At 33.7% G+C, this 25,900-nt stretch overlaps 2 protein-coding genes across 3 annotated transcripts in view; one reads left to right on the forward strand and one right to left on the reverse strand.

Annotated features, from left to right (window-relative positions):
* Window positions 1-2,382: 2,382 nt before the first annotated feature.
* Window positions 2,383-16,087, reverse strand: LOC149934901 (dual specificity protein phosphatase 4-like). The gene is made up of 4 exons (XM_090181398.1): window positions 15,231-16,087; window positions 6,582-6,754; window positions 6,276-6,495; window positions 2,383-3,961 (listed from the first exon to the last, which is right to left on the reverse strand). Exons 1-4 carry the CDS (start codon window positions 15,742-15,744, stop codon window positions 3,558-3,560), a joined length of 1,311 nt encoding a protein of 436 aa, XP_090037524.1. The 5' UTR covers window positions 15,745-16,087; the 3' UTR covers window positions 2,383-3,557.
* A 1,488-nt stretch (window positions 16,088-17,575) lies between these two features.
* The window catches only part of LOC149934902 (endoplasmic reticulum-Golgi intermediate compartment protein 1-like), a 37,645-nt gene continuing 29,320 nt past the window's right edge, over window positions 17,576-25,900 (forward strand). Inside the window, exons 1-3 of one of the 2 annotated variants that reach the window (XM_090181235.1) lie at window positions 17,576-17,664; window positions 17,746-17,783; window positions 18,635-18,769. In XM_090181235.1, the coding sequence (XP_090037361.1) occupies window positions 17,764-17,783; window positions 18,635-18,769 (155 nt within the window). In that variant the 5' untranslated portion in view covers window positions 17,576-17,664; window positions 17,746-17,763. The remainder of the gene's footprint in view (window positions 17,665-17,745; window positions 17,784-18,634; window positions 18,770-25,900) is intronic. The other variant, XM_090181236.1, reaches the window with a different exon arrangement.

Consider the following 25,900-nt stretch of genomic DNA (forward strand, 5'->3'; position numbering starts at 1 on the left):
ACTGAAAACCAATAATATTTCGTATACCTTCCAAGAAATAATGCTCTAAAACTGAAAACCAATAATATTTCGTATTCCTTTCAAGAGATATGGCGCTCTAAAACTAAAACCAATAATATTTCGTATTCCTTTCAAGAGATGGCGCTCTAAAACTAAAAAACCAATAATATTTCGTATTCCTTTCAAGAGATAACGCTCTAAAACTGAAAAACAATAATATTTCGTATTCCTTTCAAGAGATGGCGCTCTAAAACTGAAAACCAATAACATTTCTTATACCTTCCAAGAAATAATGCTCTAAAACTGAAAACCAATAATATTTCGTATTCCTTTCAAGAGATGGCGCTCTGAAACTGAAAACCAATTATATTTCATATTCCTTCCAAGAAATAATGCTCTAAAACTGAAAACCAATAATATTTCGTATTCCTTTCAAGAGATGGCGCTCTAAAACTAAAAAACCAATAATATTTCGTATTCCTTTCAAGAGATAACGCTCTAAAACTGAAAACCAATAATATTTCGTATTCCTTCAAGAGCTAGATAATGCTCTAAAACTGAAAAACAATAATATTTCGTATTCCTTTCAAGAGATGGCGCTCTAAAACTGAAAACCAATAACATTTCTTATACCTTCCAAGAAATAATGCTCTAAAACTGAAAACCAATAATATTTCGTATTCCTTTCAATAGATAATGCTCTAAAACTGAAAACCAAATATATTTCGTTTTCCTTTCAAGAGATGGCGCTCTAAAACTGAAAACCAATAATATTTCGTATTCCTTTCAAGAGATAATGCTCTAAAACTGAAAACCAATAAAATTTCATATAGCTTGTAAGAACCTTGATACCTTCCAAGAAATAACGCGGGGGGGGGGTCGGAATAACTGAAAACCAATAATATTTCGTATACCTTCCAAGAGATGGCGCTCTAACACTGAAAACCAATAATATTTCGTATACCTTCCAAGAAATAACGCTTTAAAATTTGAAAACCAATATCATTTCGTATTCCTTTCAAGAGATGGCGCTCTAAAACTGAAAACCAATAATATTTCGTATTTCTTTCAAGAGATAATGCTCTAAAACTGAAAACCAATAAAATTTCATATAGCTTGTAAGAACCTTGATACCTTCCAAGAAATAACGCGGGGGGGGGTCGGAATAACTGAAAACCAATAATATTTCGTATACCTTCCAAGAAATAACGCTTTAAAACTGAAAACCAATATCATTTCGTATTCCTTTCAAGAGATGGCGCTCTGAAACTGTAATATGTCTAGCCCGAATAAGGACGGAATATATTAAGCGCTTTTTATAAAGTAACGTGGCCTTCTTATTTTAATATGGCTCTTACGTCACAGTCTCTAGCTTTTACAAGTCTACGAGCAAGGGCGTATTTAAGGGGGGAAGGGGGTTTGGGACCCCCCCGAAATGCTGATGACTGGGGGGGGGTGCCTAATAAAAATCAGTGAAACTTCCGTCAGAACCCCCCCCCTTGAAATTTTCCCTCAAAACCCCCCTGAAATAAAATCCTGGATACGCAATTGTCTACGAGCGCGCGCTTCAGTCGCCAAAGGAACATCGCTTTATCTAGCGCGCGTGCAAATCGCTCGTGCGAGAATACACTAAAAAAAAGCTGGGTCTCGTGACGTAAGAGCAACATTTTAACAAGTTGGGCAAGACGAATTTTTATTTTATAAAAAAATATTTTTTTAAATCCACAGAATAATGAGAGTTGCCAGTTGCTCGGGTTTAACCGAGGGGCTAACCACTCTTAGAAAGTCTGTACACCGGATTACGCTTAGATTACCACTGCCAAAGGCAGGGACTTCAAAGATTACGCGTAGTCCCATTCATACAGTCAAAGGTACGGATCTGTACACCGATTACGCGGAGTGATCAGCCCCTCGGGTTTAACTAACTGGTCTTTGTAGTAATTCTAACTGGAAGGCTATTCTGCAAAAATCAAATAATGCCAAAAAAATCATTATCCGTTAAAAATGACAATGCGGGTGTGCAGAAGAGGTTGCTATCGAAATATCAAACTATTGATATTATTGGTCATATTCAAAATCATGGCGGTCTGTTACGCGGACATAAGTGATTTTATACGATAGATTGTGCCAATTTAAGTTTTGGGCACCAAAAAAAATAGATATTTTACGTCCGCTTAAGTTTATGGTTTGATTAAAATACCGGATAGAGAATAACATACTGCCACTACTTAAAATTGAACTTACACAATCGATAGTTTGATTTTTCGATAGCCGCCCTTCTGCACATGCGCATTGCCATTTTTTTTTGGCATTTTTGATTTTTACAGAATAACATTCCTGGAAAATGTTAAATTCAAATATCTTAAATAAAAAGACGTGAAATTCAATAAAACGGATTTTTTATTAGCTAGACTTATTTGTCACATATGATCCTCCCCCTCAGTGCCAACAGCAAATGTCATTATATTTTGACTAGAACATGAACGTAATATTCCGTGTTATATTTTTGGTGGGTGACAACAATATCTCAGGCATACAAGTGACGATTTTTTTTGTTTTACGTGAGATATTTTTTACAAAAACTTCGTGTACAAAATCGTGTTTATTTTTGCTTTTAAAAAAACCTAAAAAATCTTTACTTCTAAACAACTCTAGAAATAGCGGAGAAAATTCACGACTTATCGGGTTAAAAATGTTGCCAAATACGAAATAAATTTCAATTAAAAAACGTGGTTTCAAATTTTGATCTTTTTACAAAAAGTTATAAATGATAAATCTAGAAAAGGTTTTTTTTAGCTCCCAAAAAATGTTTATTTATTTTTAAGGCAACTGTTATTTCGTTTTCAACGAAATTATACAATTTTACTATGTTTTACTGTTTATATAAACCATTTAAACATTTTTTTTTAATTTTAAAAATTTGTTTTTTTTAAAAGAACTTTATTTTTATTACAATGTCTCTGCACTGTTAACCTTTTTTAATTTATGTTTTTCTCAAATTTGAATTTAAAAAAATCTGGTCCCTAGTTTTGTGTATTTTTGATAATCTAAGAACATCGAATATATGTGGCCCTACGTCACTTTTTAAAATATATTTTATACAATAAATTCGATCTATACAATAATTTTTTTAATCCCCCAAAAGACTAGATCTAAAAACATCGGACTAGTGATTAATTAATCCATCGTGGATTTATGATGGAATTATCTTAATTACAGTGTGTCGCTTTTAATATTACTTTTTTAATAGTGCTTAAGGTTACCGTAACCTTCTAGTCTACGTTGAAACATTTAGGTATAGGTAATTAAAGCTCAATATTTAAAAAAAAATCCGAAATGAAGTGGTTCTAATTTAGTGATAAACATTTATAGAAAAACTAATCTCAAAATAAGTACAAAAAAATTGTTTCTCAAACCGTCGCGGTGAGAAAAATATTAATCTCAAAATGTAAGTAAATACAAAATGTTTCTACCAATAAATACTAAAGTTTAGTTTTTTTTATGTTTTTTAAAAGAACCGTCGGTCTTTTCGCGTCTTAAAAAGATGATTCGCATCATCAAGATATGAAAACTGTGGTACCCAAGACCAAAGTTTTAGCTGGGCTTCTAGTTAAGGGATCAGCCGCTGACATGGCAAAGTCGAAAACGGGTTGGTTCTGAGAAGCTCCCCTAGATGGAGTCAGGGTATCCGGGTCGGGATCCAAAACGGGAGAGACGGCGGGCAACGGGGAGACGGGTCTGGCGCAAGGACCTCCAAATACTTGAGATTCGAAAGTTAGTAGCTGGCCCATAAAGTTAAAATTAGGAGACACGATTCGCCGACGCAGTTTGACGAATTCGTACGCGTCTTCCATGCGCAGTCTTTTGGTGGACATCAAATACGCGATGCATATGGTCGCTGAACGACTGATACCGGCACGACAATGGACCAGTACTTTCCCATTTTGACCTTTCACGTCCTCTGTTCAAAAAAAAAAACAAAGGCGTAAATTAATTATTTCCTACATTGAAACTATCGTTCAATACATCCGTTCGAAACACATGTCCAAAAAGGCGCCGTGAGAAAATACGTTATCAATGGATATTTATAAATTGTTTCTATATGAAAAAGGTGGGCGCTGGAAAATATATAGAGTAGGTGAGGAAGCCCTTTTGGTACGTTAGACCAGTGACCGTGGCGTGGGAGCGAAATCGTCCAGTTGCGACAGATATAAAACCGGATAATTATATCTTAATTAGAGCCGCGACGATTTTAATAAATCGGAAGCGGGGAAAACGAACTCGCAAGCTGGGATATTTCGTTCGTTCGGCCGGAAACTTAAGCTCGGCCGTTCGCCCAGAAAAACCCCGGGAAATAACAACGTTAACTAAGTCCTCTAGAAAAGGAGGAAGTGGCAAAACATCTGCATTGTTCACTTCCTCTCCGTCGTCTGTTCTCGATATGCCGGCGCGGAGAGCGAGAGGATGAGGGGGGAGTCCGAAACATTTCCAACGGTCAGAAAAGTCGTCCAATAAACGTGGGTGGCTTCGATTTGATAAAAGCCAGCGCCCTCCAACGACGGAGAAAGGAAGATGCGATGGACGACGATGTTGGTTTTTGGGGGGGGGGGGGGAGAAACGATCCGTTGATGGCTGAAAGGGATGCCGAAAGGATGCGCCGCGATATTTTTGGGAGAAAAATAAGAGGAAGGAGGGGGGATAACTTTTCCAGCATCCGGGATGTTCTGTTTTCTCCTCTTCGCGCAGGCGGGATCGGCCTCTCGCGTTGTTGGCATCCCGACATCCGTCGCTGTGACGTAACGTCCGTCTCTCGCTCTCTCCATCAATGAACGGCCAAAAAGGGAAAAATGTATGCGCGTGTCGTTCCAATTATTTAAACTACGCTAAATCCACAGTCACGGGCTCTTTCCGTTCCTGCCACTCCACGTTGGTGGCGCGCTCACTCACTGGGAAAAAGGTTATTTTCGAAATGGAGGCTCGTAAAACGGCGCGGCGCGAACGTAGCACGTTCCGTATTTTTGGGGAATAAAATTTATTCTTCCTGTTCGCGGAAAGGACATCCTCCGCCCTTTAAGTATTCGATTTGTTCCGAGCGGAGTGGGCGAGATTTGTTGATCGAAGCAGCCGGAGTTAAATTAACGAATCATTGTTGGACTTCCCCTCCCCCGAAAGTTCTATCTCTCGGCGTTTAAATTTAGCGTGGGTTGAATTCCACTTCCAATTAATTTACCGTCCTAATTAAGTCTCCAAATAAGGATTTGCGATTCCCTCGGACTGTAATCCTACACTTTGATATATACTTTGAGAAACAATTTAATTTGGATTTGGTATCCGTTAGTGTACTGCCCTACGTTTCAGAAACGCACTATCTCCAAAAATGGCATTTCGAGACCAATCGATTTTTGTCATTCTAGTTAGTGCTCTGAATTGTTTATTCATTATCCACAAATTTTCCGATTTATTTAAAAAACGTTTGTAAAAAGAATACCATTTTAAATTATTTAATTATGTTTTTTTACGCAACCAAGCATTTATTTGAATAAAAGTGGCATTTATTTAAATAATTGTTGGTTTTATTTAAATAGGCTTATTCACTTTCGATTATTTAAACATTTTGCAATTTTTATTCGACTATTGGTTATTTAAATAAATACTTAAATATCGCCGAGCTTATTTTATTCATGGATAAAAATTAATCGAAATCCGAGCACTAGACTAATTCTTCTGAAAAATAACAATACTACAGTATTTAGGTAACTTAAAACTAGTTGTTAGGGGTTTCTTTTAGTCCGCAATCTAAATATGGACAACGACTATAGCCAAAATTAAGTAAATCTCAGAATAATTGGACATAATGCGTTTTTACGTTTATATTTGGTTAAAAAAACTCTGGGCAGAAACGCATTATTTCGTATAATAATACTGAGTAACGACCATTGTGCCTGTTACCCTGGGAATGCGGCTGAAGAAATTAAGAGCGGACGAAATTATACAAAATGAAGACTCTTATTGGTTAATAATACGTTTCTGCAAATTTCCGACGGGAGTATTTTCAAAACTTTTCGATTTTAATGCGTTTGTGCATTTTCAATCACTAGCACAGATAGGAAAAAACCGTACTTCAAATTTAGAATCCGCCCTCTAAAATTAGTACGATGAGCATTGAAACTCAATAAGTCAAAAATGGTCGATAACGTAGGGCAGTTTAGTCATTTGCTTGGTTCGGGTTTCGGAACGAGTATACGAAGCGTAGGTGGAAGGACGTTTCTACTGACCGATAAAGTTAATGGCTTCTTCGAACCAAGAGCCAATGTCTTCGGAACAAGAATCTTGGACGGGAATACTCTTGTAGGTGAAAGTGTCCTCGAAGTGGTTCGGACAGGTATCGGACACGTTGAGAAGAGCCGTGATGCCCAGTCTTTGAAGAATTTCTCGGTCAGAGGCGTGGTAAGCGTCTCCCAAGAACAGGTGAGGCAAGATTTCCACCGGACAGTCCTAAAATTATATCGTCCAAATGTTAAAATTTCCACTTTCTCACTCCGGATGCGATGACGAAGCTCGTCAGAGGTGTGGTATCTTACCTGAGGACTGCTATATCCCGTAAGAGGGCTGCCGTGGCGAACCAAATTGTTTCCATTGGTGATGTAAGCGGATGTGGGGCTGATTTTGGCCCGGGGGCAGATCGTCCTGGGGTCGGAGTGGTGGCTCTCCCGACACAGGCTGGGATAATGCAATCGAAAGTCGTGATAGCCTCCTGTTCAAGAAAAAATAAATAAATTTGAATAAAACCATTAATTATACGCGTAATTATTGTACTAGGTGTGTTTATAAATAGGTGAGGTATGTATGGGAAAATGAAATTTTCTTACAATTTCGAGATATTATTCGAATTAAATTGTTAATACATAACGCTTTCACACCCCAATCGCGAAACGCAATAATAAAATTGCATCAGCAATGATAAATTTATACGCGATCCCATTAAAATATTAAGTTTCAACATGAAATAAAATAGTAAAATCGGCTGATTTATATATGAAAAATTACAACTGATAAATAAAGTTAAAATCTCCCAAATTATAGAACGTAATTTCAATGGCAAATCGCAACAATAACATTTCATCAGAAAAGATAAATAGGATTAAAATTTACTATATACTATTCCGTTAAAATAATTACGTATTTCCATTGCAGTTAGAGGAGAGAGTCTACAGCGAGATAAATTGTGTGGGTTTATTGCGACACTTCGTACTGTATTTCTCCGTTGAATTTTTATACGCGGGTATATATATTCTTCAGTCACGTCCTCCACCCTCATCTACAAGTACTTTATGAATCAACGCAACACTTTTGAACAAACAGCTGCGTCTCTTACCTTAACGAAATATAAACGAGGGTTGAACGCGAAAACAATTCACGAGTTATAATATGCAAGAATGATAATCTAACAACTTCCGCGTGTTGAAATCTAACAAACCTAGTCCATTAAACGAAGAACAGTATTATTTTTTGAGAACGAAATTCATAATGATCGGTTTACGAAACTTCGCTGGCAACTTGAGAAATGTTGTTTTCCCGTGAAATTTGGGGTGATTAAAAGATGATTAAAAGTCGGTTCATCTCTACCCTATAATGCTCCTCATCTTTATTCTGGTTCTACGTATTTTCTCAGACTTTCTCCGTGCCAGAATGACCTCGAGGCATAGACCAGTCTTAGTTCGTAATTGACTACGGTGTGAAAGAATTCTATGGGAATTCCTCAGTGATACTTTCAATGGGCGAATTGGTTTAACAAATCTACCGAGGCATTTTTGACGTAGCCGCTATTTTACTCTGATGAGAAATTTCGTAAATAGTTTTTCTTTGATGCCGTTCGAGATGCCTATCTTGAATGGCGCGAAAAATTCCGTGAGAAATAATGGTCTGGGAATTCAATATTAAGTTCGAGTACATTTCCCGGTTCGTGTGATAAAAGCTACGTTAAAATTGGGTGTTCTCCAAGAACCTTAAGGATTATATTTTAATTGTTACAATTATACCTGTATATTAAATTTTCATTAAATAAAGTATTTCTTAGCAGAGTTTGTTAATTTTTATATTTTCCCTAGTTAATTAATTCTTCCCATTTGCCGAAATATATTATAAATATATCAAATTCTGGAACATTAAATACCAAGAAAATTCAAATAATTTGGAATATAAATGTTGGTAATTTTGAATATACTTCGCGTTAGTATTTAAAAATCAGAAAACAATATTTTATCTAAATTCGATTTTTACTGATTTTAAATGATTTTTTTATTTTAATTCATTTTTTAACAAAGTTATTGATAATTTGCATGAATTGTTAATGATGATCTAAATTTTATATTTATCTTAATTAAATTAGTACTTGTAACAAGTTTGTTTCGCAACAACCATCTTTGTACATTTTCATAAATACATAGTAGTATTAGTATTTATTTATTTATAATAGACTATTTAATTTTATGAATTAAATAATAGGCGATTTAATTTTATGAATAAAATAATAGGCGATTTAATTTTATGAATAAAATAATAGGCGATTTAATTTTATGAATAAAATAATAGGCGATTTAATTTTATGAATAAAATAATAGGCGATTTAATTTTATGAATAAAATAATAGGCGATTTAATTTTATGAATAAAATAATAGGCGATTTAATTTTATGAATTAAATAATAGGCGATTTAATTGTATGAATAAAATAATAGGCGATTTAATTGTATGAATAAAATAATAGGCGATTTAATTGTATGAATAAAATAATAGGCGATTTAATTGTATGAATAAAACCAATTATTTGATTTCAATCACTGTTTAAATCCTGTTTCTGCATAACATAAATTAAAAAAAAACTATTTCTTGCGAGTACAATTGAGTACTACTACAATAAAAAGTTCCCCAACGTCCAATACATGAAAAATTTATTAAAATTTCCCGTCAACATTTAACAGGAATTTACGTAATATCAATTTACGCACTTCCGTTCCTCGAAAAATATTCGTGACATCAAACATTGGCGACATATTTTTTCACAATTTCCCATATCCCGCTTTCTTTAAAGTCTAGATAAAGACCACCTCGGGCTAGAAGAAATGTTTCAATTCTTCACTGTTCCTCGTTTAACCTAACCAGGACACACGTTGCTTTCTTTTATAAAAATAAATCAAATATGCCAGTGGCGTTTCCACGGCGATACCGTCATGCCGGAAGGTTTAATAAAGAAAAAGTTGCGAATGGCGAGAGAACAGATCCTCGAAGGTCTAATCAACCTTGCCACACTGCCGAGAAATTCTCAATGTCGTACCCCGTTTATCGTAAACAACAGGAATAGATACTTGACGTCATAGCGACGGAGAGAGAAAGTCCTAAGACCCTGAAATTGACGTTCAATCTACGTTACTCCTATTAATATATTTTAAACCCTTACCAGACAGTTCAATCGTAAGTCACGCGAAAGGGTACATTCCCAATTACGGAATGGGGTCGGAACTATGTCAGTCACGAGTGTGAAGTTAAAACTTGAAAGAGAACCGGTTGACTCGGTTAAGTCACTCATAATCGTCGGAAAAGTTTGTTTTTAGTGAAAAAGGCTCCACCTTGGTGACGGCTTCGTTTGACGCGTGCTAATGTAATAGAATAATTCTGTGGGGGGGGGGGGGGGGGTTCCGAAATCTGCCGGATATCCGATTAGAAGAACGGAGCACCCGAGGGAACGGGTGTTACAGAGAGAAACAAATTTGGGGAACCGTTTTCTCGATATAACTTAAAAAGGGGGTTGTGACGTCTCTAACGCTCATCGAGAAACATTCTTTTTTCTCGCGACTTAACTCGGGATCGATCTTTGGCGGGAAAGTTGATGATGATGAAGACGCGAAGAGGGATGGACGCGTTTCCGGTTCCTTATTTAGTAATACTGATCGACAACATTCAGTTTTACGAATGTGTTTGAAACGCGATATCTCTGTTAACTATCGGCTCTTGATTGATATAGATAATCGACATCTCATTGATGGAATTAGAAGCTCGCTAAATAACGTGTTTTTATTGATAATTTTTAATATTGCGTCAGAATGTTCCACGTTTCTATCGGAATATCAGTTTTTTACTTCGAAAATTTCTGATAAAATTAATCTATTGTTTGAGTTTCACTAAAACGACCTTGCCTGATGTTTTTCGTTCAATTTTTATCAATTCGAAATAATTAATTTTTATTAAATAGATAAAGTTAAGTGTTTGTTGACGTACGGATGAGCTCTCCAACGTGATAAATTATTACTATCTATCTTGGCATTTCCCGAATGGAATTTTTTTACTAATATTTCCACTTCGTTTAATTAAGATTTTTATTTACCAGGATTGTCCGATATAAATCAAGTGATTTTAAAAATAAACTATTGATTTAAGTCACATATTATACTTTACGAAAATGTGTAGGAAGGTAGAATCAGATCAAACTCAAATAAAAATTTTGAATTAATTAAATTAAGTAAAGATGTATTTAAATTTAAGTTTACATTACCGTTGCACTTAAATTATTAACGAATTTGTGAAGGAAACTGTCATCAAACCTTGAAAGATCAATAAAATCAATACTTAAAATGATTCTCAACCACCCTGAATTTAACTGTATCCGTTACAAATCTTAACCGTATTTAAAAATCATCGAATTCAACGAAATTCGGTCCAAATTTTAAATAACGAAATACATCGTCAACCGGATTTGACAAAGAAAAATGTTACTCAATTTTAGAAATAATATCATTAATTGCGCCATAAGTTCCGTATAACGTTTTGCTAGGGCCGAAGAAAGCTCCGAAAAATGCAAATTGGGAGAGAGAGAGAGAACCACACCGTATATTTAATAAGGTTAACATCCGGTTCATAGTTGAATAACTCTCTTTTCATCCGCGAATTTAAGGAATGGTTCTTAAAAAGGATGGGATGGGCATTTTGGGCACATCTCCTCGAAGGTGCGTCTTATCCCGGCATACTAAGAGGTGATACTCCCGCAAACTTTACCCCCTCGGCGCCTTCCATTTTAATACCTTTTTAGCGAACCATTCTTAGCGAGTATCGAGGACCTCGGAGCTAAATCCAACGCTCCTCTTTCAATCGGCGTTGTGTTACCACAAAAGAAATCTGACTCTATAGAGACCCTCCTCGGAATTCCGCAAGCGTGTTTCGACCCCGAAACCCATAAATAATTCGCAAAGGGTGGGCCAAAATACGGGGCCCCAAAACGATTCCCCATTTACGTCGTCACTCTACAGACCCAGTGATTTTTTCGGGGCTAGGTTTTTACGAAAGTGACATAAGGGAAGTTCCGCTACAATGTGACCATCGCGAACCCACTACAATAGACCAGTTTTTTTATGGTAAAATTCAGGGGTACCCCGAAAGCGTAGTTGAAACTTGGTTCCTATTTTGGGCTCCTAAACCAGGATATCCAAAGGATGTTTACGCCATTATTGGTAAAATATTTAGTCGTATCAAAATACCGAATATTGTTTACCTTTCTTCGTAACCGGAAGTAAATATTTGTTAAATAAAGTTTTTATAAAGTTAGTCGCTATTGAGTAAGACTTGCGCGTGACGGTATATAATACCATGAAAACTGTGTCGACAAATACAATTATCAATAAAATATTTAATTTAAGTCTTAATTTAAATTATTTCTAAATATTACAGAGTAAATATTTGTTAATTTTGATTGCTTAAGAATTTAACTATAATTGCAACTGATTACGACAAGGGCGTGACGTCAATGAAACTACGAATGCCGATTTAGTCAGACATGGCCGTGACGTCATTAATCATATCATGAAAACTATGAATGGCAATTTAGTACGACATAGGCGTAACGTCATTTAAGCTACCATGAAAACTATACGATTTGAAAAATAATAATTATACTAAAACATTTCATATTAGCTTCTAAAATCTTGAAATCATAAAAATACGAATTTAGTATTTCTTAATTTTATTAAAGTTACTTTTAACCAAGTTAGTTAACATTGAAGTGACGTCAATGATATTATTACGGAAATTATATATATTAAAAAATACTATTTATAGTAAAACATTTCATATAAGCCTGTATTATGTTGAAATAATTTGACTCGTCCTAAAACAGTGTCCTGTTACAAGAATACCATTAGGATTTGCCTTTATACGTCAGTGGTTACGTACGATATTCGTTGTCACACAGTTGCTATGCCAACCATAGTATAAATCGTAGTTTAAATGATGTAACTCTATATTGATTATAGTAAAATGCCTTTTTTGGGTCAGATTTGTCAGTTTTTCACGATCATCACCTTTTGCGCACCAGGACATCGTTACAATAATATCGATAAATTTAAATTACATTTAATTTCGCGCATCCTGGGTATTTAATTCGCGTGAGGGCGCCTAGTTAGCTCGGTCGTCGAAAGGGGGTGTCTTGATCGATCTTTAAAGGAAACTCGAACAATGCAAAGTCGCGATCGCTAGTGACTGATCTATATAGAGTTAACTTCCTTACATTTCTATTTTGAGAATTGTTAAGAATGAATATCGGCTTCCTCCGAGTATTACATATCCTGTCGCCATAGGACCGGAATCGACACGACCAAAAAACAATCGCTCCATTGTTGTAAAAGATGGAACAATTACCAAGGGAAACGCGTTGTCCCCCTCTTTACAACCCCCTCCAAAAAAAACCAGCTTCCAAATTAGCAATTGGAATTATACTCATTAGAATCGATTTGCAAAGTTTAAGAAGCTTTATAAGTTGTTGTAGGGTTTCTTAAGCAAGGTCTTCTCTTACGTAATAGTTCCCGTACAGAAGTACATTGGACGTTAACCTTAAGTCCGATTACGTCCGTGACTAAGTGGTTTATAGACTTGTGGTTGTCAATAAGATATCTCACCCAAACTTTCTTAGAAAAAAAAGTGTCAATATTCGATTTTTATTACGACCATATCTGGTGATAAAAATTAAAGGTGCGTTATTTTAGGGGAGCGTTGACATGTTGACTAAAGTACGTTTAAATAATTGTCTAAGGAATGACTACTTACAATTCTAAGTAGGGTAGTTTTGCGGAAGTAAGTTTTATCTTTATTTTACGTCTGAATATTTTATACGATATTTATTCCGTATTGATTTATTTTATGGGAAATTATTCCAATATATTATTAAAGTAAACGAAAAATATACAAAATGACGTACAAAGATTAATATTTAAACTCATAATTTTAGCAGCGTCTAATATTTCTCAATATAAAGACGACTAAGTTTCCATATTTCACCATCGTAAGTCACAGAAATCATTGCGAAAAAACGCTATCGTACGATGGAAATTTGGTAAGACTACTTTAACGTAAGATTTCAGTACGGGTATACTAGAACTGTAGCTAAGCCTAAATTAAATGGCGCGAATTTTAGGGTAAGGAAAAATAAAAATGTTGTACTACAACATCGAGCCAGCAAAAAAGTCGAAAATAAGACTCTTCAATGACCCACTTCTAAGCCTCGCAAAGCGAGAAGCACTCGCCAAAAAATAAAATCAACGCTGGGAGGGTCTAAGGAAACGTTTGATAGGCCCCAACGAAAACCCGTGTAACGAATTCGTCTTTACACGTATTAAAGATATCATATATACCTATATATGTGTATAAATATATACAATACTTGTAAAGACGTATCTGTTAGATATTGTATTTGACGTATACTTTTAAATGGAATGCAAGGCGCGTGTCGTCCCCTCCATACAGTTTTCGACCCCCTCCTACTCCGACCTCGTAAGAATTTGGCAACAGGAAATCTACTTTTGAATGGAGAGTTAATTGGCAATTTGTTGAATTTTTCTTTTCCACTTTTTTCCCGGGTATCTTTTCCTCGTATTTTGAATTTACGCGACCCATAATTGGAAAATTGTTCATTATAATTTCTTAAAGGAAAATTTTTTAAGGTATTTTAAATTACGTAAGCGATTTTTAAAAAACTTATTATCGCTTGTTATTATTAATGCGATAATATTGATAAGTATTTTTTTTCAATTTGACGTCATAAGTATTGTGAAATTTTCTTTGAAATTAAGCCCCGTTTTCAATTACGATAAATTTCAGGCATTTCGCTTTTGCTTTTTTGACGCGCTTTTATTTCAAAATAAGCATATATCAAATCCATTTAGATTTCTGACAAAAAAGCCGATAGCGAAGCTTCTCGCGTTTGGTTTTGACGCGAAAGCGTTTTTTTTAAAGAAAAATTCGTGATTGAAAACGGGGCTTAAGAATTCTTAGATAAAATTGATACGCACTACAGTAGACTATCCAAGGAAACAAAATGTACAAAATTTAAATTAAATAGTAATTTATTAAATAATTTTTTGCGTCTATAGATCAGAAAGGACGTATTGATGGACCCTCCCATCAAAGAAGGTATCGTAGCGTATCGATTGAAAAGAATACGTTTTTTCGTTTCGCCCACAAGCTTCATTAAGATTTCGTTCAAAAGTACCGAACGCTAAAACAACAGAAATAGAGGGAAAAGTGCGCTCGAGTACATCACGGTGTAGCGGTTTTTGGTGTCAGGGTAAGAACGAGGAAAGGATAAAAAGGTACTGTACCGTACAAATTATTTCGCCTCATTCATAAACAAATTGAGAAATACGTTCCTAACAATGATAACGAGTATTCTAAAGCGTATGGGAATGAAAAAACCTCCATTCATAAACTCAGTTTTTGTGGGAAAAGAAACCATTGAACTCTTACAATGAATCGCTCGAGATTTCGCCTTCTTTTTAGTCCAAAAGGAAACAATACAATCCTTTTCTTAAGGCGTTTTTTCTCGAGTTATTTCCAACCCCACCCATTACTTGGGCAGTTGTGTACTAATTGTAACATTGCGCGATCATTGATTGGTACGTTGCGAGAGTCAAATCCCTTTAACTACGATGTACAATGGCCGTGACTGCTGTTCTCATGGAAGATAATATATACGCGACATTGCTTAATGACGCCAATATAGTTTTTCAATAATGTATAATTAATTCTAAGGTTTATTATTTGGTGTACTATATTGATAAGTACGTTTAGCAAAGCTTTTTAAAAAAAACCTTAAAATAAATTATCAATGTTCCCAAATTCTAACCAAATGCGATTACATACGGGGCATCTAAACTAGGAAGATTAATTATTAAGTTGATGTATCGAGCTTACCTTCCAGTATAAAAATGTTCTTTAAGTTAAGCTCCGTCTGGAGGCACTTGGCGACGAAAATGGCCATGGAGTCCTCGTTGCCTTGAGGCGAGGTGCTGGTCAGGCAGTTTCGAAGCTGCGAGTGTTGTGGGCAAAACTTTTGCTCGTCGTAAAGTACCACGGGGTGACAGTAGCCATCGGCCAGGCTCTGTCTGATGTCCGCCGACGGAATGACAGTCCTCAAGGGTAAACGACCACCGTTTCTTCGTCTCAGTATCGCCGGACAGTGGACGTTGATGGCCCCGTCAATGTGACTCTTATTGTAGGCAAGAAACGGTCTGCAATCCAGCAGCAAAAGTCCGGCGTTTTCGGCGGAGGAGCCGACACTTTCGGCTAAATCTTCCATCGCGACGGCTCCGTTTTGGATCATGAAAATTCGCAACCTTTCCGAGGATAGCGCCTGTAGGGCAGACATATTATTTTCCGCCCGCTCCTGGCCGAACCTATGCCGCATTCGACGACAAACTGACGGCATCTAAACTTGTGGGGTTCCTCGTTCTCTCGCGGACTCGAAAGATAACGAACAGTTTCAAAAGCGACGCGAAACTGTTCTTTATCCGAACTCTACTAAATAGTTTTTCCCGTAAAACAACCGAAAAGCGCGAACGCGAAAGCTAGCAGGTATAGCCCCTACTAGCGAAAACCTTCTTCTTGTTTTGGTTTTTGCTTCGATTGAATAAAAATTGTTCCGTACTGGGGCTGACCTCTTCTTACTCTCGTAGTAAAGTGTGGTGTGGTTCGTTTATTGAACGGTTCTCGGCCTCTCTCGTTCATTCGCTATTTCTATCCCCCTCCGCCGCGCGTATCATGAATGGAACCGTTTACCGCTCCGTATCGCTACGCGGGAAAAAGTAGCGCCCCGATTCTACTACGCGCGAAAGCTATCGCACACTTCCGATTACTAATAAATTTTGAAATTTATTTCCTTTTACGGTTTTTGAAATTTAATATATCGTCGGCGTTCAAAAAAGGGGTTAATTTAATTCGTAGTTTCTCCTCTTGGCCCCGAATTCACGCATGCGTTTTACGCTCTCGTACGATATTATGCTGTGTTGTATATGACATGTCAATGGGTTTAACGAGACAATATTGAATGGATATGTTGTGAAAGGCGGCTTTCCGGCAGTGACTGGGCTCTTTTAGACCCAGTCAGCCCCCTCGTATGGGGAATTTTTCCGTTGTTTCATTCGCTATTCAAATCGGAGGATTTCGTGAAATTTATTATAACTTGTTTTCACAAATTATTGACGCGATGAATTAAACATAAGCGTGTACCCTACTAAAAATTTCATTTTAAATATTGCGCAAATTTTTAACGTAAATTTGCTGTTGTTGTTGTTGTTGTGTTTTGCTTAGAGGTTTGCAAATACCATTTTTTGGGGATCGAATCGAATATCGAATATCAAATATTTTTTTCAAGGCACGTCAAATACAAAATCAAATATTTATAACGTCAAATAATTTGGTCGAATATTTTTAGAGCAAAATTTTAAGCCAGTTAACTGATCGAATACCAAATAATTCGACGTATTTGGTTTTGAAATAACCAAATAGTTTGCATATTTGTCAAAAAATAAAAAAGTAATTGAAATCACTGTTCATTTTACTTGCAATAGTAAATTACTAAACCAAATGTATAATATATATTTTATTTTATTTAATAAATTTAAACTATAATACTAAACATTTTCAAAGAAAACTTTTACAAACAATATTTAAAATACACATTTTTAAAGTTTAACTACCCCAGCGTTCTCCTCTGGTGGCCTTGAAACTCAACAAATTAGAAAAAGACCCGCGGTTATTCGACCAGTTTGCAAACTATTTGAAAATACCAAATACCTTTTTCCTATCTTTTCGAATATTCGATTATTTGATCAAGAAAAACGAATATTCGCGACCTTTCCCAAGTGCTATTCGATTTGGTATTCGATCGAATTATTTGGTCTAACCAAATATTTTGCACACCCCTAGTTTTGCTTCAGTTTTTAGTAAACGTTTGGAAAGGTGGAGATTTTGATATTGTTTTAACATTTTACTGTACAAAAACCCTTTACAAAACTATCCGTTTTATAAATGGCGTTATCTTCAATTCGTAATATTATTTAAATATTGCCGTGATATCGCTTTTTTTTAATTAAGCTCTCTTGAAATCGTAATATTATTAAAATGTTATACATGATATCGCAATTTTTATCTTCATTGTGTTATTTTTCGTAGGTGTTTCATGGAATTCTTTCGAAACATAAAGTCAATGATTTTGAAATAAATTTTGTTCCCGCCGTATGAGTCGTTTCAAAGCGCCATCTATTTTGCCAGGGCGTAAGCAATGCGTTAAAGCCGGTGTAGTGACGTTTGTTGGGAACGACGCCGACTTTTCGTACTTGTAGCGTAGGTTTGTTTTATCATATTTTCCTTTTATTAAAAATATAGGCAATATTGCGCGTTAATTTACATCAACAGTGCTTTTTGTTAGGTTTAAGTTGTGTTCAAAATGGCATTTGATGTCAGAAGGTAAGTTGTTTTGTGGTTTAAAGTCTATAAAATGTGCCCCTACGTGGTTAATTTTCTAAGCCTTGGCTAACTCTAAAATCTCATTGGGTTAAGCGTGGCCTGACGCCATAAGCATAAATGTCAGTAAATCTACACGACTGATAATAAAGTTCATGATATTCATGTATAATCTTCTCATTTGGCAAATATAGAAAAATAAATGTATTTATAAATATATGCACCCTAATTTCATTAAAATTAAATAATAATTAATTTAACAGTTTCCAGCAATTACTTATATTTGTACCGTTATTAGAATGCTTCTGCTACCGCTATTTCATATCAACAAAACTGTAACTATATTATAAACCAATAAAGCTTATTGATATTTAATTTATTTCTATACACATTAAAATAAAAAGATTCCCACAGTGTATTTCAAGCATGACCATCGAGTTTTTGCTTGGTTGAATTTCTTCTCTGTCCGGAAGTGCGGCAGAGCAAAGTTGGCAAGGTCTCTCGACCTTCACCATCATTAAGTAGTTTGAATGTAAGAAAGCACCCTAGACTGTGTGACCACAGCAAAATGTCTTCTAGATGTAGTGCCCTTAGAAAGGGTGGCTCATTTGTTTTTGCAACTTTTACACCCTAGATCGCTTGGCTACCATGCCATAGCCGGTAACGCTAGAAAAGAGTAGTGATGCAATAAGGCTTGACCACCTTTTCAAAACTTTCTCACGGTTTTATTTCATTTGTATTACATTTAAAGAATATTTATTATCAAATATCAAAATACTTTTTTAATCCAAGGTTGATTTTGAAATTAATTTTATTACGCTGTTTTAAAACTTATTTTTTTTTTTCAATTTCAGATTTGATATTTATCGGAAAATTCCCAAAGATTTAACACAACCCACGTTAACTGGAGCTGTCGTTTCCGTTTGCTGCTGTATATTCATCTTTTTTCTGTTCCTCTCGGAGTTAATTGCTTTTATTTCAACAGATGTGTAAGTATACAAAATCTTTATGGACTACTTGTTTGAACAGTATATTGTTAGAATAGAATACCTATGCCTGAAAAATTAAAATCAATATATAATCAAATATTATAATCAGGATTGACTGATTTAAATTTCTAAATTAAGTAATTTAGAAAAATATTGATATAAAAGCCTATTAATGTATTCAGCGCAAACTAAATAACTAGTAATTATATTTAGATTATTTTCAATTTTAGTTTACACAATTATTTTAAAAAAAACAGGCATGAAATATTTAAAAACAAAGTAAATTATTAAAAATCAAAGGCTAATTTAAATAAAAACGTAACAACCCGGACTATAATAGATTTTAAAATTATTAATATAATTTATATAATGGCAATCCATTAACTACCACGTTAAATACTTAAATGTAAGTAAATCAACAAGACAAACAAAGTAGTAACACATTTGTGCCAGTTTTTAAACCCCATTGCATAAATACATAATAATATTGTAATAACTTAACCTCTGTGTAAATTTTAAAAGTGTTACTACTAACATGTTTTTATACAGAATAAAAAGAAGTTTGAATTGAATTGAATAAAGCATTTCAAACAAAAATATCCCGCACTTAAAGCAAAAGTTTTTCCAAACAAATAAAAATTTAAAGTTGTTGCTCACATTGCTTGCTGAGCTAATAGTTGAACCGATTCCCTTTTAAAAACGATGGGCTTTCACTTCACAAGTATTCAAAACCTATATTGTTTAGTAATTCCGACAGAAATTATCCAATATTTTCCAATTTCTATTTTTATATTTTAAATATTTTCTATGGTCACCCAGCACCTGTTAATTACATTTATTTCTAATTGTAACTACTAAACAACTTTCTTTAACTTTGACCAATTAAATTATTTTAAATTTCTTAAAATATTCGATAAATAAGTTTAACCCCTGTAGAAAAATGCACGCATTGCATCCGTGTATGTATTTGTAGCCAATTTACAGGAGGTTCTATATAATATATCCCCTCCTACGTCTGCTGTAATTTCATTTTCGTGGTTACCAAGCGAAACGCGGGAGAAACTACTCCATTCAATGTTACGTGTAATTATTTTTCCTGTACATTGGATTTGGTAAAATCGTTATAAATTGATAAGACTAGTCCGGAAACTGGGCAGTCTGCTCCCGCTAAAGGGACAACCAGAATCAGCCAAAGACTAGTATTCTAATTATCGTAGGTGGCCTTGATTTTCTCTTTCCATTCTGATATCCTCGATCCAAAGCCTTACGTAAAGTCATCCGAAACATTACGAAACAGACTTTACCCCGATCGCCACTTACGCGGGAATTATGTTTCACGTTTCCATCGCACTATGGAATACCCAACATCTGGTATTTATAGCAGGGTCGGCAATTTGATAAAGATCCTTCTACGATATAGACAAAAGTGTAATTTCCGATAACGAACCGCCGCAAATCTTAACCCCCCCCCCCTTTTTTCGGGATTAGCATCGTCTATATTTAAATATTACGTTATTTTCGCATATAAATTACTAACAACAAAAGATTCATATATTAAGCTTTAAATAAAAACTTGGCTTTGCTAGTGGTTTAACGTGTTTCGGTTCTTTGCGGGTCTTCTTCAGAGACAAAGAAACTAGTTATTATAAGAGAGTTAAATAAATATCAAAATTCAGCACATACTGGGTTTAAATCACGATTTAAATCAATTTTTTTTAAATCATTGACATGATATTTTAATGCATTTACAAAAGGGTCCAAAATTGGTTGCTATAGCAATTCCAATTCTATGCAAATTAAATAAAAGTAGAAATTAAGTTTAATTAATAATTATGAATTTAAAATTTAGGTAAAATTACCAATGCGTGCAAATTTTCAATAAGTATTAGCGAAAAAAGCTTAAAACCAAAAAAAAAACATTAAAATTAAAAACTTTAATTCAGAATAAGATGTAAGAAAAGGTTTAATTTTAAAAAGATTTAATGAAAAATAAAATGAAATTTAAAATAAATTGTATTAAATTTAAATAAATAGCATTAAATTAAATTAATTTGGATTAAATTCAAATAAATGGTATTTAATTCAAATAAATGACATTAAATAAAAAAATTGATTGAATTCAAATAAATGGGATTAAATTCAAATAAATGGGATTAAATTCAAATAAATGGGATTAAATTCAAATAAATGGGATTAAATTCAAATAAATGGCATTTAATTCAAATAAATGGGATTAAATTCAAATAAATGGTATTAAATTCAAATGGGATTAAATTCAAATAAATGGTATTAAATTCAAATAAATGGTATTAAATTCAAATAAATGGTATTAAATTCAAATAAATTGGATCAAATTCAAATAAATTGGATCAAATTCAAATAAATTGGATCAAATTCAAATAAATTTGATTAAATTTAAATGTTATTTAATTCAAATAAATGGGATTAAATTCAAATAAATTGGATCAAATTCGAATAAATGGGATTAAATTTAAATGTTATTTAATTCAAATAAATGGTATTAAATTTAAATTGTATTTAATTCAAATAAATGAGATTAAATTTAAATGGTATTTAATTCAAGTAAATGTGATTAAATTTAAATGGTATTTAATTCAAATAAATGGGATTAGATTCAAATAAATATTATTGAATTCATATAATTTGGATTTAAGTTAAATTTAACCAGTAAGTTAAATCAATTTATCAATTTACAAAAAAATCCAGTAACCTTAATCACACCCCGAGTACTTCATAAATAGACCAACAGACTTGCAATTACAATTCTATAAAACTATTATTTTCAGAAAATGAATTATCGAGAAACTCATCCCTTTTCACTTGCAATATTATTTACGTTTCTTTCGATTTAAATGAATAAGTTTGAAGTCATCAAGCGACTTTTAAAGCCATTAATTCAGGTGGCCGGGTTACAAATGCGTAGGAGGGTGGTGGCAAGAAATTATTTTTTTGTCTGCAGTTAGGTCCATATTTCTTTTGCTGTTGGGTTTCATTTTTTAAATTTTATTTGACACATAAATAATTTGTGTGCAACTGGTAATCTTAACTAAAATTTAAATTTAATTAAATATAATGAACCAATAATAATAAAATTTAATTGAGTTTTCTATGAATAGACCTTTCTATAAATTCCTAGCTAAACAGGCCAAACACTTTCACAAAGACAACATAGCGGTACTTCAATATTACTTGCAAACTTATTAATTCTTGGGTTTTAAAAATTCTGCATACGCTCATTCCTATTTGATTTATATTTTCTGAAGTGTCACCCATATTTTCGATTTTCAAAATATAGCTAAGGTAGCCTACGTGAAGATGGTATAATTCAGGGCCCCCACTCAAATCTTATATTTTTTTATAGGAAAAATAGGATTATATTTCTAAAAATATAGGACTTTATAGGACTATTTTACAAGATTATAGGATTTTATAGGACTATATATGCTATTTAATTTACTAACTTTATGCATTTAAAAACAAAATCTAAGTTTAGAAAAATAAATTTTTGATTTTCACTTAAAAATAGAAACTATTTAACCATTTTATCACAAAGATATACTAGTAGCTAACCATGTTAACAATAACAAAAGTATAGACTAGAATGACTGGGTATAGGAATTGATCCTTTAGCTAAATCTAGCAATTTAACTGAGTGGTTGGATTTGAAATGGGCAAAATATCAAAATTATAGGACTTTTGGGGGATTTTGCTAAAATAATAGGATGTTATAGGACATTTTTTTAAATATAGGAATTATAGGACCTCTGGGGGCCCTGTGGTATATTTAAAAATATAGTAAGTCCATAACTGAACTATTTACAAAATCTATGAGATATATTTAATTAACTATTTATAATGGTTTGTATAAAACTATAACCGTTAAATGAATAGGATTTTGATCAAACATCCCCTATTTTTCCAGACATCTATAGGTTGGCAGGGTTGCCAGAGAATCCTTTTTGAGCTTCCCTGGTTCATGAAAAATCGGGCCATGCCTTCTGCCTCCCTATAGGGACAAGGCAGTTGGGGGAGGTAGAACGTCACTACGCTCTATCTCACATTCCTGAAAATCAACCCACTGGGGGAAAAGCGCGCGAAATTAGCTATAACGGTACGATGTCGTGACGTTTCCCTCTCCCAAAATGGCGTCAAGTGCCTTGTCCCTATACACAAAAGTCAGGGTGACCACAGTTCCTATATTTCCTATTTTTTCCTATAATTTAACGTCTTTCCTTTTTCTCCTATAATTTCATTAAATTTCCTATAATACCCTATATTTTAACTCAAAAGTCTGAAGAAATTAAAATAGTTGATATTTTACCCTTAGAAGTCTTCATATTGTCCTAGGTTTTAAAGATGCTTATTTCCAACACTGTTTGCCGATATTTTTCGACTATTTCTATCAACTTCATTTTGAATGTTATTTCCCCTTTAAATAATTTTGACAACCGTTTTCTCCTATTGTATAATTTATTTTCTCCTATTTCTTCCTTTTTTCCACAATTTTCTTCTTATATATTTTCCTATATTTCGCTGATAAATTTCCTATAATTCCTTTAAAGGAATTAAAAACATGGTCCGAATTTCAAAAACCCACCCAAAAAAAACCCACCTTAAAAAGTTTCAAAAATGACGAAAAAAGTTTAAATATATAGTTTAAAATTAAACTATATTAAACTATATTAAAGAATTTAAAGAATTAAACTTTAATTCTTTAAATTCTATAATATTACAAAAATATTGCTTTTTTATAAAACATATTTACACAAAATACATTACCAGTGTTTTGGTAAACACTAATCTAACATTAGCAAGTTAATAGTGTTAACTAAACAGTAAGTTTTAAACTTCTGCAACTTTCAATCAATATTTAGCAGAACATGGAGCAGACGATACTTTACTTCTACGAAAGATAAGAATAAGGGCGAGAAATAAGTAGTGTTAAATTGAAAATAAGTAAATCATCGATTTGGGGTATCATTTTAGGTAAAAAACGCAATAAAACCCAAAAAAGCCCAATGGGCTGGGTTTTTTAAAAAAAAACAACGGGTTTTTTTAAACCCTGATTAAAAATAATCTGTGGTCACCCTGATACACTGATAAATGATTTAAACCAATAATGAAAAAAAAATCAATTCATTTCGTACAACCCAGGCGGAAGATTTTTTTTCAATAAATACGAATTCGGGGGCTCCTAATGCGAGGGCGGAAGAGGGGGGGGGGGGGGAGTAAGTGAGTTTTACTCGTAAGTGCCAAATATAATACTTTTTTTTTATAAATATAACCATAGAGATGTAAGGATGGGGGAGTAGGGTGTCGTACCGAAAAATTCGCGTCCGGGAAGCGAACATTTCCGGTAACGTTCCAAAGTTTTGCCATTTATAGGTCAAGGGCTGTATCCACGCGCAGTTTCTATTTTATAGAGTATGAGATGGATCTATATTGACTGATGGGGAACGGTGCACCCCACTTCCAGGCCTTCTCTTCTTTCTTATCTCGGTCCCGTTCCCATCTACGACGACGCCGACAAACGACCAATCCCTCCAAAGGTCAAGGGGTCGAATTGCCGCTCGTTCGGGATCTGCCAGGCCTTTAACGCCCAGTTTTGACCCCCCATGAAATGATTTTTCGTCGATGGTTCATTTTGGGTTACGCCGTAATCAGCTTCTTTTTTGAGAATTTTCGCTGAGAGCCTAAGGTTTCAATCAGTCGAAAATAAGATGACCATTTTTCTCGTGGTATTTTCGGGGATTGGTTGGGCCTCGCGTCTTTAAGATGGAAACGGTTTTTTGTGGTACTAATTTATTGGTAGCCTTCAAATTATGATACTAGTTTTCGTTCGTTATTATTATTATTATTATGTAAGCTAAATAAAGTTTAGAGCTATAATTCTAGACTGGTCTTATAAAGTCCTATAAGTTCCTACATTTCTGAAAAATCCTATATTTTCTTTAATTTGGAAATTGTCCTATATAATCCTATAATTTGGAAATGGTCCTATATAATCCTATATTTCCTATAATTCGGAGACTGTCATATAAAATCCTATATTTTCCGAGGGGTCGGAAACTTGCCATTATTTTGTACGGGATTTCGGGATTTCGTAGAGACTTTGGTGATTTTATCATTACTTTTTTCAGTGATTTTAGGATTTCAATTTTAATTTACCATAGAGAGAGTTAAAAGATTTTGCGATTTTAGACAAAAGTGTACGGGATTTTGGTATAATAATAATTCGGAGACGCATATAAAATCCTATATTTCAGATAATTCGGAAAATGTCTTATAAATCCTATGTTTAATATAATTCTGAAATTGTCATACAAAACCTATATTTCCTATAATTCTGAAATTGTCATATAAATAATAATATTTTACTATATTTGTTAAAAATCCAACTGATAAAGATTTTAAAAGGCGACTATCCTGACACTTCCAAATTTTTGCGTAAGGGATTTCTACTCTTAAAGTGATTTTCAATTCTTATTTCATAATTTTTAATATGATTTCGAGATTTGAATTTTCGAAGTGATTTTTAGACTTGAAAAAGTCAGGCAATTTGAATATGATCCCAAAAAATTATAAATGTATTAAAAATCCATGATAAATGTTCTGCAAGATTTTACCTCAAACCATTCATTTATTATACAAAAAAATGGTCAGGGAAAATCTGGAAAAGTCATGGAAAGTCATTACGAAAAAAAAATAGACATCTTGTATATTTCGGTATTTGAACTCTATAAACTAATATAAATCGGTAATTCTGATATTTTTATCCTATAACTCTTACATTTTTGAACAAAATAATAATAATAATCAGCTAGGCTTAATACCCAGGGTTGTCTAATTGAAATCAAATTGGTTTTTATTTAAAAAAATCGTTGATTTAAATCACACAATGTATTTTAATGGGGGAATAAAAATTGCCAAAAAATGGGTTCTTAAAAAATTTAAATACATAGAAAATCTGAGCAAACTAAAATTATAATAGTATATAAATTTAATTAAGATTTCATTTAATTCAAGATTATACAATGAAAGAGCCAATAATTGTATAAAAATCAATAAATGCAATAAAATCAACCCATGCAAACACCAAAGGTACCACCT

This window comes from Leiobunum rupestre, chromosome 7 (assembly GCF_980474605.1).
Source record: "Leiobunum rupestre chromosome 7, qqLeiRupe1.1.hap1, whole genome shotgun sequence".
In the NCBI taxonomy this organism is placed as follows: domain Eukaryota; kingdom Metazoa; phylum Arthropoda; class Arachnida; order Opiliones; family Sclerosomatidae; genus Leiobunum; species Leiobunum rupestre.

Bases quoted from the DNA above. Each gene is read 5' to 3' on its own strand.
- LOC149934901 (XM_090181398.1), bottom strand. From the start codon at position 15,744: ATGCCGTCAGTTTGTCGTCGAATGCGGCATAGGTTCGGCCAGGAGCGG. The intron at 6,755-15,230 runs GTAAGCTCGATA...TTTCTTGAACAG, and splicing joins GAACATTTTTATACTGGAAG to GAGGCTATCACGACTTTCGA. The intron at 6,496-6,581 runs GTAAGATACCAC...ATATAATTTTAG, and splicing joins CGGGATATAGCAGTCCTCAG to GACTGTCCGGTGGAAATCTT.